Below are 11864 nucleotides of genomic sequence, written 5' to 3' on the forward strand. Positions count from 1 at the left end.
AAAAAAAAAAAAAAAAAAAAAAAAAAAAAACCAACAGCTTTTTTTGTTATATATTTGTCAGTGTTAGTCCAAATCCATGATTTCATCCTCATTGCTATAAGAAACTTCAGTACTGTAGTTCTTCCTTGAGTGTAAAGAAATGTGTTTCTTTAAGGGTATCGTGCTTTTACTGAAGCCAGCGATGGTAGTCTATGCCTTGCTATGGAATATGGAGGTGAAAAGTCTCTCAATGACTTAATAGAAGAACGGAATAAAGACAGCCGAGATCCTTTTCCGGCAGCCATAATTTTAAAAGTTGCTTTGAATGTGGCAAGAGGGTTAAAGGTAAATAAGCCATTATGTTTTAAATGTCTTTTGTAGAACATGAAAAAACTTAAACACTCTGTATATATCTAATTACAAGATGAGATGTTTTTTTCCCCAAAGAGGGAGTTTCTTCAGTAAAACTGTTTCAGATTTGCTAATGTAGAGTATACTTTATTTTGATCAGCAAAGTATTGTTTGGGTCCTCATATAAGACTGGAAAAAACCTAAGTAGATAGTTTAGCTATAAAGAGCATACTTGATTTACTTTAGTGGATTAATAAATTTAACACAAATTTAGGTATTATTCTTGGATATGTAGCCTAACTCCCTATTGATATAAGCAAATCTCTAAAGATTTCTTTGTGGACTGTTCAGTTTTGGACTTCATTAGTATACATACATAGGGCCAATGAAAAAAGTTCTCTGTTATATAAAGAAATTATTGTGACTTTGGATAGACATACCTAAGGAATAAAAATATTCTGCATACTAAATTACTTAAAATAGAAATGATAGCTATAGAAAACTATTGGCTGACTCACTGATAGATGACTACTGTATGACTCATCGTCAGATGACTCAAAAGTGGATCAGGTAATGATGACATTGATGTCAAATTGCTCAGAAGGAGCCAGAGAAGCCTGCCCCTGAGAGGACAGTGAGGAGGACAATGAGGACAATGAGGAGGAGAAAGAGAAGAGTCTCATCATGGAAGGCAAGAAGGAAAAGAAAAAAGTAGAGAGATTGACAGTGCAAGTCTTCCTTACAAGATAGTCATTCACAATTGAGTAAGGAAGAGGACTGAAACTTTGTGAAACCGAAGGGATACATTTATTTCTGAGTAAGAAGAAAACAAAGGAACTTAGAGATCTGTACAAACTGCTTTGTAGTAGACCAGGCATAGTGTCCTCTTCCAACAAAAATGTAGGTCAATTCAGTGGCTTTCTATTTGCAAAAGGAATTATCCAATATAAAGAGAAGGAAGAAATGTTGAAAAATTTTAGAAATGCTATGTTTAAGAGTATCTGTGAGGTTCTTGATTTGGAGAGATCAAGTATAAACAGCGAATAAGTAAAGAGGATCTTGAATATCTTAATGCATCAAAAGCCTTCTGACAAATCATTGCTAAAGTCTAAAAAAAAAAAAAAAGAAAAAACTTCTAGCAAAGGCAGTAACAAGGAACAGAACAGTTCTGGAATAGCAAGGAAAGCTAATTAAACTAAATGTTGTGTGTAATTCTGTCAGATGAATCCAGTAATGATGAAGACCAAAAGAAAAACAGTTTTCAGATGATGATTAAGAGGAGCCCCCCCACACACACATGAAAAGAGAAAGACCTAAACAGAAAGCTACTTTTAAAAGTAAACAGTCCGTAAAACGCTAATATTAAGAAAGCTGATAGTGGGACCAGCAGTTGGCATAATGGCTATGTTGCTGGACTCCCAATGTAGTTGATTGCAGTTTGAGTCCCGGACCCAATGACTTAAACTCATGACGGGCGCGTGTGTGCGTGCCCAAGATCCTGAGAGGAGAATGGAGAAGGGATTGCAGCATGGTCATCCCCCTGGGGAGTGATTTCTTGCTTTTTGACTCTCTGTCTCCCTCTGTCTCTCTGGCGAGCACACACGCCCTAGAGCAAAAAGCCTCTCAAAAAAATAAAAAGAAAAAGAAAAAGAAAAAAGAAAGCTGATAGCGGTACCACCCAAAAGAATAAAACAGTTCCAAAAAAGAAAGTGAATCTGAGGATACTTCAGCTCATGAGCTTTTAATTAAAAAGTTGAAGAAACCACTTATAGGTGAAGAGTATAGAAAAGAGTATAGAAAAAGCAACAGCAAAGAACTTCTTGGCCAGTGCTAAATTGGAGGAAGTCACAATGAAGATTTGTGAAAAGGTATATGAAAATTGGGGCCAGCAGGTGGTATGGTGGTTAAGGCACTGGATATTCCAATATGGCTAACCACAGTTTGAGTCCCAGATCTGGTGGCTTGCTTTCTCACTTTCTCTCTCTCTCTCTCTCTGTGTCTCTCTGGTCAAATTTTTAAAAATGAGTAAATAAATAAAATTAAATAATTATTTTCTAAAAAATTATCCTGCTTATGATTTAACTGAAAGAAAAGAGATCATTAAAAACAACTGTTAAAGAGCTAATTTCTTGAGATAGAGAACAGAGACAGAGGACTTGTTCCCATAGGTTTGAAGATTTGAGGCCGGCAGGTGGCGTGGTAGTTAAGGATGCTAGACTTCTACATGGCCAGTCTACCTGGTTCAAGTACCAAACCTGGCAACTTGCTTTCTCTTTCTCTCTTGCTCTGTCTCTGGTCAAATTAAAAAATAATAACAAATGGAATTAAATAAATAACTTATAAAAATTCATAGGTTGTAGCTGTCCAGATGACTAATTCAGAAATTTCTTTTGCATGTATCAAATTGTATATGACAACGGGAACCAGCAGTTAGCGTAATGGCTATGTCGCTGGACTCCCACATAGTCAACCGCGGTTTGCGTCCCGGACCCGGTGGCTTAAAACTCACGCCAGGCGCGTGTGTGTGTGTGCCCAAGATCCCGAGAGGAGAATGGAGGAGAAGGGATTGTGGCATGACCATCCCCCCTGGGGGTTGATTTCTCGCTTTCTGTCTCTATGTCTCTGTATGGCAAGCGCACGCGCCCTATAGCAAAAACCTCTCCAAAAAAAAAAAAAATTTGTATATGACAAGAGTGACAGATATTATTTTTCTATTTAGAAACAAAATTTGTTTATATATACAGTTTTTGTATTTGTTTTGTGTAGATCACTTTTTAAACTCACATAGGTAGGTGTAAAGTATAAAATATCAGGTTGTGAGCAGGTGGTGGGGTGGTTAAGGTGCTGGATTTCCACATGGCTGACCATGGTTCCAGTCCTAATCCTCGTAGCTTGAAAAATTACTCATCATGTGTACGTGTGCATGCCCAAAATTCTGAGAACTGGGGTTGAAAATACAAAGTTAACGTATCTATCAATAGACATCATAAAGAATCATTTCAGTTTCTGGTCAGTGTGTAAAATTGAGATAACATGGGATGGGCCTTTCTTTTGCTTCAGATAATTTGAAATTATGGATAAACCCAAGCTTGTATTTTAGGAAGGGGGATTGTTTGGTGTGTGTATGTGTATGCTTAGACAAGTTTTCATTATGTTGTGATCCTGCCTCAGCCTCCCAAGTAGCTGGGATCATAAGCTCATAGCATTATACTGGCTTTTTAGGGAGGGCCAGGAATTCAACCTGGGCATCTCATGTGGCCTTATGCCACATAGCAGTGTCCAGCGTGTGTTACCATGGCGAGGCTTATTATTTACTTACTTTTAAAATTTTTTAAAATATATTTATTACTATTTTTAAATGTGCTGTAGAATAAACTGTGCTCATCAGAGAGAGACAGAGAGAAAGAACATGAGAAGGCAAGCTGACAGGTCTGGGACTCTAACTGCAGTCAACCATGTGGGAGTCCAATGCCTTAACCATCACACTATGTGCTAGCCCTAAGGCCTCATTATTTTTATTTGAAGGTGTCTTAGTCTCTTATTATGTTGCTTACAGAAATACCTGAGACTAAGTATTTATAAAGAAACAGAGATTTATATTCTTGGCATCTGCCTGGCCTGCAACATGGCTGACAGAAGCACAGACAATAGCAGGAACATGCAAAGAATGAGCAAGCAGATAGTTCTATCTTATAGCAGTCTGAATGAGAATAGCAGGAACATGCAAAGAATGAGCAAGCAGATAGCTCTATCTTATAGCAGTCTGAATGAGAACTAACCCATTCTTGTGAGAGCTAGGACTCAGTGGTTTCATGAGTCTTCATTAATGTATGCATGACAGTGTTACCCTATGATGCAATTACCATGATCCAATCACTGCCCACTAAGCCTCACTACCTCTCAATACTAAATTCCAGAATATGAAACTTAGGGGGACAAGCCATTATTCGAACTATAACAAGAGGCTATTATATTTTTGATTAGTTTGTATTTCTGCTCATTTGTGTTGAATTTTTTTACTATTTTAGTATCTGCACCAAGAAAAGAAGCTACTTCATGGAGATATAAAGTCTTCAAATGTTGTAATTAAAGGTGATTTTGAAACAATTAAAATTTGTGATGTAGGAGTCTCTCTGCCATTGGATGAAAATATGACTGGTAAGACATATTCTAAGTTTAAATTGTTTTTGTATATTTTTAAATTTCTAATTTTTACACTTTAAAATATGTAATAAGTCTATTTGGTTCAAAAATAAAAACATTATTATTTTTATTTGCCAAAGGGCATATGCACTCACCAGAAAAAGAGGTGGAGGAGAGAAGGCACATCATAGTGGAGCATGATCACACCACAATTCCTTCCCCTCTATTTCTCCACCCTTCATTTTGGACACACATGCACACATGCCTAGTTTTTTAAGCTCCTGGGGCCAAGCATTCGAACCACATACTTGGTCATGTAGGATCATGAGGTCGGCCCAAAACATTATTTTTTATAAAAGTCTCTCTGGGACCAGCACTTGACGTAGTGGCTAAGGCTCTGGACTCCCATGTGATTGACCGCAGTTCAAGTCCTGGACCCCTGCAGCTTAAAACACACGTTTTAAGCACATGTGCGTGCATGCTCAAAATCCCAGGAGGAATATGGAGGAGAATGATTGCAGTGTGGCCGTCCCCACTGGAGGGTAATTTCTCACCATATACTTGGCATCTGCCTGGCCTGCAACATGGCTGACAGAAGCACAGAGAATAGCAGGAACATGCAAAGAATGAGCAAGCAGATAGCTCTAACTGCTATCTCTGTCTGTCTTTCCAGTGAGTGCATGCACCCTATAGCAAAAAACTTTTTTTTTTTTTTATAGCAAAAAACTCTTAAGAAAAAAATTTTAAATGTCTACCTCGTTTTCTCTCTTTACTACTCAGCCTCCAATCCTTCCTTGTCACATATACAGTGTACATTATTGGCTAAATAAATTATAAGTATTAATATATTTTTTTCTGAAGATAACTTTGGGAAAGCGTTCTAACCTGGATGGGAATTTCTAAGTGCCAAAAACATCTGAGAATTAAAAAAAAAAGAAATTTAATAAAGGTTTTGTGAAGGAATTTATTTAACATCAGTAAAGTGACAAGATTTATAAAACTAATGGAACTAGCAAAGAGGGCTGCTAATAAAGGTGAGTCTTCTCTTGGCCCAGCCCTACGCATTCTCTTATTGTCAATACTGACCATTCTCTTCTCAGAGTATTTAAGGTATGTTTCTAGTGAGAACCAAAGAACCAGCCTCAAGGGAAAGCCTCTGTTTTCAACATATTTAATTTAGTTAATAACACTATATTTGTCTCTTCTTATGAATTTAAGTTAAAGGGATGGTTAATGGAAGCTATTTAGAATACATGTACACCTTAATATCTAGCTAAAGTAAAAGTTTACAAATTGAATTAAAAACCTATAGGATAAATAGAGTATAACAGTATCTGTAATCAATAATAAAAATAGAGCTGTCATGAACTCTTATGCTAAATAGGAGTTTGTCTTATGCTATAACAAAGTCAAAACTTCAGAAAATAAAATGAGAAATTGTGAAACATATTAAAAATGAGATTTATAAAATTTATAAATCCTTACCTAGACTGGTCAAGAAAAAGGAGAGAGCATAAATCACCAATGTCAGAATGACAAAAGGGTTATCACTACAGATTCTATACACATTTAAAGAGTGAGAGACTTACAAACAGTTTTATGTGGACAGATTTTAATAGTGAAAAGGACAATTTCCTAGAAGAACACATGTTATTTTATTGATTAAGAAGAAACAGGAAATCCAAATGGCCTTATATCAAAGAAACATTCCCACCCAAAAAACCTCAAGACTCAGATGTTCTTACTGCTGATTTTGATCAAACAAAGAAGGAAGAAATGACACTGGTTTTGTATAGACTTTTTTAGAAAAAAGAGTAGGGACCACTGCCCCATTCGTTTTGTGGCCAGCATGACTCTAATATTAAAACCTGATACATATATTATAAAAAAAAAGTCACAGTCCAGTGTCTCTCCTAAACATGGATGCAAAATTGGAAAGGAAATTAAACTCTCTGTTTGTAGTTGTTAATGATTATTTAGGTAGAAAAATCCTAAGAAATCTATAAAATAACTACTAGAATAAGCAAAGATGTTACTGTCTTTTTGTATATAGGACAAATGTTTCAAAAAATTCATTTACAAGTGCAAAAAAACCCCAAAATATTTAAGAATAAACAATAAAAAAGATCTGAAAACTATAAAGCATCACTGAAAAAAAAAAAGCTGTAATTTTAATAGAAAAATGTTACATTTAGGGATTGGAAGACATAATACTATTAACATATGAATTCCTCACAAATTGATCTAGAGATTTATTCCAATCCCAATCAGAATTTTACCTGGCTTTTTTTGTTTAAATTGACAAATTCCCTTTAAAATATAAATGGAAATGTGAATAGACCTGTGTCATTTCTGGACAGCTTTTAGAGCCAGTATGTGATTCAACCCATTTCCTTTTCTCTGATTTAGCAATCATAGAAGCACAGAAATGGCCTTTCTCTTAGCCTAATGGTACAATAGTACACAGAATGAACGTGGTCTGCTCAAAGTCATACAGCTTGTACATCTTTGAACCCAAGCAAGGTGATCTTGCTCTAGAGTCTGTAATCCTAACACCTACTTGATATTCCTGCCACTTAAAAGTAAGAGAACTATTGTTTTTCTATATCCTTCCAACTAAACAGCTTTTTTAGTATTTACTAGTCTAATGGGAAAGGTAAGCCTTATTTATGAAGGCAAATGTATTTTCATGTTTCCTGGCTACCATTGAGTGAACCTGTTTGAATTATTTGCCCATTTTCCTTCAGGTTGTTTGCCTTTCCTCTTAGAGATTTCTCTGCCTGTCCTTGTATTTTGCTTGTTTCAGTGACTGACCCTGAGGCCTGTTATATTGGCACTGAGCCGTGGAAGCCCAAGGAAGCTTTGGAAGAGAATGGTATCATTACTGACAAGGCAGACATATTTGCTTTTGGACTTACTCTGTGGGAAATGATGACTTTATCAATTCCACACATTAATCTTCCAGATGATGATGATGATGATGGTATGAATACAGATTTTTTAAAAATAATTATTTAATTTTATTTATTATTATTTTTTAAATTTGACCAGAGAGAGAAAGTGAGAAAGCAAGCCACTTAGTCTGGGACTTGAACTGTGGTTGGTCATGTGAGAGTTCAGCATCTTAACCATGAAGCTGCCTGCTGGCCACTGAATAGATATTTTTGAATACATCCCAGTCTCTTAACAATAAAGGTTTATACAATTGTATCTTTCTATTAAGTTAAGAAATTAAGGTTTGATTTGGTGGCATAGGTTCTAAAATACATTTTATATTAATACTGATTACTAGTTTGGTATCATTTAGGTTTACTGAGAATAGGGAGATAAAGTGAGAAAATTCAGAGGAGCAAAAACTTAAAAGGTTGGAAAGCTATCACAGGAAGGGGTAAGGGTCAGTAACTATAAATCTAAGGCAATATCTCATTTTTAAGTGATGAGACAGGGGAAAAGACTGCCTGTGATATAATGGAAAGCATACTATAAAGTGTTTTAGTGGGGTGGGCCATTTAGTTTTTATATGACTTACTGATTTTGTTCACTATTTTCAATCCCCAACTCCTTCATGAGCAGATAAAACTTTTGATGAAAGTGACTTTGATGATGAAGCATACTATGCAGCTTTGGGAACTAGGCCACCTGTTAATATGGAAGAATTGGATGAATCATACCAGAAAGTAATTGAACTCTTCTCTGTATGCACTAACGAAGACCCTAAAGATCGTCCTTCTGCTGCACACATTGTTGAAGCTTTGGAAACAGATGTCCAGTGATCACTTCATATTCATGACCACCTCAGCATGAGGTTCATGTATATAACTACTTGTTACATATAGTTATATAGATACTATGATGATCTGTAGTTATTGGATTCTGAAAGTGGCCTATTTTAGAGCCTTGTTAACTTTTGAGTAACTGTAATATTTCTGACATAAGGGGATTTCTTATATCCTTAATGATGCTAAGTAATTGGAATTACACTGGGTTTTCTGTTTAGTAAACTTAGCTACTCAAGTACTTTTGATATTATTTATAGACTTAAAGCACTAGCAATAAAATGCTATAAACAGTTATTAATGATCTTTCTCAAATCAGTTACTAGATCTACTAAAATAAGCACTTTGTACAGTACAAAGTCTTTATCTGTGTATGTTTTAAAACATCAAATCTTTTCCTGGTTTTTCTTGGCTGATGTACTTTATTAAATGGTCACTGGAAGCCAAAAATATGACTTGAAAGAGTAGCTCCTTAGATATCTCCAGACTCTGGTAAGTTTGTCTTGCTCTCTTGGGTCTCTCCAGGTCTTTAGTGTTTGCTTTAACTTATTAAATGTATTTTTTAAGATTGAAATTCCTTTTTATTTACTAATTTGTATTCTGAGCATTTCACAGTTCTGGTGTAAATAATAAAGCTCAAATAGGATGATACAGAATATAAAAGATACTTTTGGTATCAGAAAGTGTCTTGGCATTATTTATTGATTTGAATATTGTCATTGAACTTGTTGAGTGAATGTGAGATTTCCTTCCCTCTTTGGCTTTATTTTGCTAATCTATAAAATAAGGTCAATTAGATGAGTAGTTTTTATGTGTAAGCTATAGCTTCCTATGCATTTTCTAAATTATTGAATTGTAATTATAGAACCGCTAAACTCAGAGCTTTAAAAAAGAATCCTAGAATTTATGGCAAGCTCCTTTTATTCATGTTATTATAGCATATAACTTATTTTCATTGCTGTGTAATATTCATGAGAATTTACCATAATTTATATGACTGTTCATGAAATATAATCTCATAAGAGATTATACCAGGCAATAGTGCAAAGATCATTTATTACCATATCTTCTAGGAAAATATTCTTAAATTGAAAAGTAAACTGAAAGTTGACTTACAGAAAAATCTTATTTGTAGTTTTAAACTTCATCCTGACTCACATAATGGGTCGTTCTTGCTAGGTTTGGCAAGCTGATAGAGCAGACTCTGGGAAATAGCAGGTCCTTCTTGTCTGTTTTATATATAAAGTTCAAAAACACTTAAGTGTTAGGTGTTAGAAAGATGATGTTGATGGGTCCAGCAGATGGCATAATGGCTACTCACTGGACTCCCATGTAGTCGACCACAGTTCAAGTCCCAGACCCAGTTGCTTAAAACACACCGGGCGTGTGTGCATGCATGCCCAAAATCCCAAGAGGAGAATGGAGAAGAAGGGATTGCAGCAAGGCCACTCCCCTTGGAGGGTTATTTCTTGCTTTCTATCTCACCGTGTCTGTCTGTCTCTCTGGGAAGCACGTACACCCTATAGCAAAAGTCTTTTTTTTAAAAAAAAAAAAGATGATTTAAGAGGGCATGAAGAAGATATCTTGGGTGCTAGCAATGTTTTACTTACATATCTTGAGTAGTAGTGTAACATGGGTCATTTGCTTGATAATTCACTGAGTTGTACATTTTAAAAATAAACTACAAATAGTTTTAAATTACAGACAAGTGCAAAAGTAGAGTTCCATTAAACTACATACCCTACTTTCTCTATTATCAATATTTTATATAGTCACAATTAATGATGTAATATTGATAAATATCACTTTAGATAAAATTGATATTTTATTCCAACTTAACTTAATTTTCACTTAGTATTTTCTGTTCCAGGGTCTTTTCCAGGACACCACATTATATTTAATTGTCATGTACCTTGGCTGTAATAGTTGTTCACACCTACCCTGTTTTTGATGACTGACACTTTTAAGAAATGTATACTTCAACTGGAGCTTGTCTTATGGTTTTTTCAATCTGTAACCTAGGCTGGGTGGGATTTGGGAAGAAGACCACAGAAGTAAAGTATCCTTCTCATCATACTGTCAAATACTGACATGACATTACTATTGACGTTGACCTCGATCACCTGGCTGAGGTAATATTTGTCAGGTTACTACTGTAAACATGACTTACTTCTTTTCCTTACTGTATTCTTTGGAAGGAAGTCAGGTATGTGCAACCCACAGTTAAGAAATGGGCAGTTGGGGCCAGCAGGTGGCGTAGTGGCTAAGGTGCTGGACTCCCACATGCTGACCAATACTGGAGTCCTGGACCTGGTATCTTGAAACTCATACTGGGTACATTTACATGTGTGCCCAAAATGCTAAGAGGAAAATGGAAAAGGAATTGTGGTGTGGCCATCTCCCCTGGGGGGTGATTTCTTACTTTCTATCTCTCTGGTGAGTGCATATACACTATAGTAAAAATATCTCCGCACCCCTCCCCCCCAAAAAAAAGGGCAGGCCATTATATGAAAGCATTTATGTAAATTATTTGAAAATTTTCTGCACAGATTAGTCTGTTCTTCATTTATTTATTCACTTACTAGTATGCACTCATGAATATTCATTTTATACCACGTTATTTTGTTCAGACTGTTCCAATGGTAACCAACAGGAGCTCTTTCACTTGGCATCTGTGTTCCTTTGACATGTCTGTCCCATCATCCTGAACTTTTTAAAAATACTACTTAGTTTTCTGGCATTACAAGATATTCTAGCATCAAGAAGGAGCCATTTCTCCAAGGAACCACAGTTCCTTTTTTGAAGAAAGGGAAAAACCAAGATTTGAGTGGTAGGTATGTCATTGCTTTTGAGGCTCTCAGTGCATTTGCTTCTTGTGTGTGTTTTACTTCCCACAAAAAAAAAAAAAAAAAAAGAAAGAAAGAAAAGAAAACCCAATGAAAGCAATAGTATTAAGAGCAAATCATCACATGCATTTAAAACAGAAGTAGGTACTTTAAACTCAACATGACTAACACATACTAAAGTGAGGTAGTTGCAAAGTAACTGCAAATGTATTTAATCTGAAGTGATATGCAGTAAACCTACAGGATTATGGGGAAGCTTCTTTTCATAATTTCTATTTCTGTATTATCTGATTGTTTTTACAGAAAGCAAATAGTATCAATATTTTTTATAGTTAAAGAAAGTACAAGAGGGAACCAGCAGTTAGCATAATGGCTATGTCGCTGGACTCCCACGTAGTCGACCGCGGTTCGTGTCCCGGACCCGGTGGCTTAGAACTCACGCCGGGCGCGTGTGCGTGCGTGCCCAGGATCCCGAGAGGAGAATGGAGGAGAAGGGATTGCGGCGTGACCATCCCCCCTGGGGGGTGATTTCTCGCTTTCTGTCTCTATGTCTCTCTCTGTCTGTCTGGCGAGCGCACGCGCCCTGTAGCGAAAAATCTCTCCAAAAAAAAAAAAAAAAAAAAAAAGAAAGTATAAGAGAAAATCAGAGCACTCATTTGTATAAGAATAAACAATTCAGAATTTTAATTGGTTCACCACAAAGGCATTAAGCAAACAAAATAATGTTAATAAAAATTTTTAAATAAAATATTTTAAAACATTTAACAGC

At 35.8% G+C, this 11864-nt stretch overlaps 1 protein-coding gene and 1 pseudogene across 3 annotated transcripts in view; both read left to right on the plus strand.

Annotated features, from left to right (window-relative positions):
* PBK (PDZ binding kinase) overlaps window positions 1-10207 on the plus strand; it is a 26359-nt gene extending 16152 nt beyond the window's left edge. For 2 of the 3 annotated variants that reach the window (XM_006153220.2, XM_006153218.3), the window contains 4 exons: window positions 155-324; window positions 4359-4488; window positions 7280-7456; window positions 8047-8890. In XM_006153220.2, the coding sequence (XP_006153282.1) occupies window positions 155-324; window positions 4359-4488; window positions 7280-7456; window positions 8047-8246 (677 nt within the window). In that variant the 3' untranslated portion in view covers window positions 8247-8890. Of the gene's footprint in view, window positions 1-154; window positions 325-4358; window positions 4489-7279; window positions 7457-8046; window positions 8891-10119 lie in introns of those variants that run through there. The other variant, XM_006153219.3, reaches the window with a different exon arrangement.
* On the plus strand, window positions 881-2463 carry LOC102495192 (protein DEK-like; annotated as a pseudogene).
* Window positions 10208-11864: the final 1657 nt, after the last annotated feature.

This window comes from Tupaia chinensis, unplaced genomic scaffold, assembly GCF_000334495.1.
Source record: "Tupaia chinensis unplaced genomic scaffold, TupChi_1.0 Scaffold000366_1, whole genome shotgun sequence".
Classification (NCBI taxonomy): domain Eukaryota; kingdom Metazoa; phylum Chordata; class Mammalia; order Scandentia; family Tupaiidae; genus Tupaia; species Tupaia belangeri.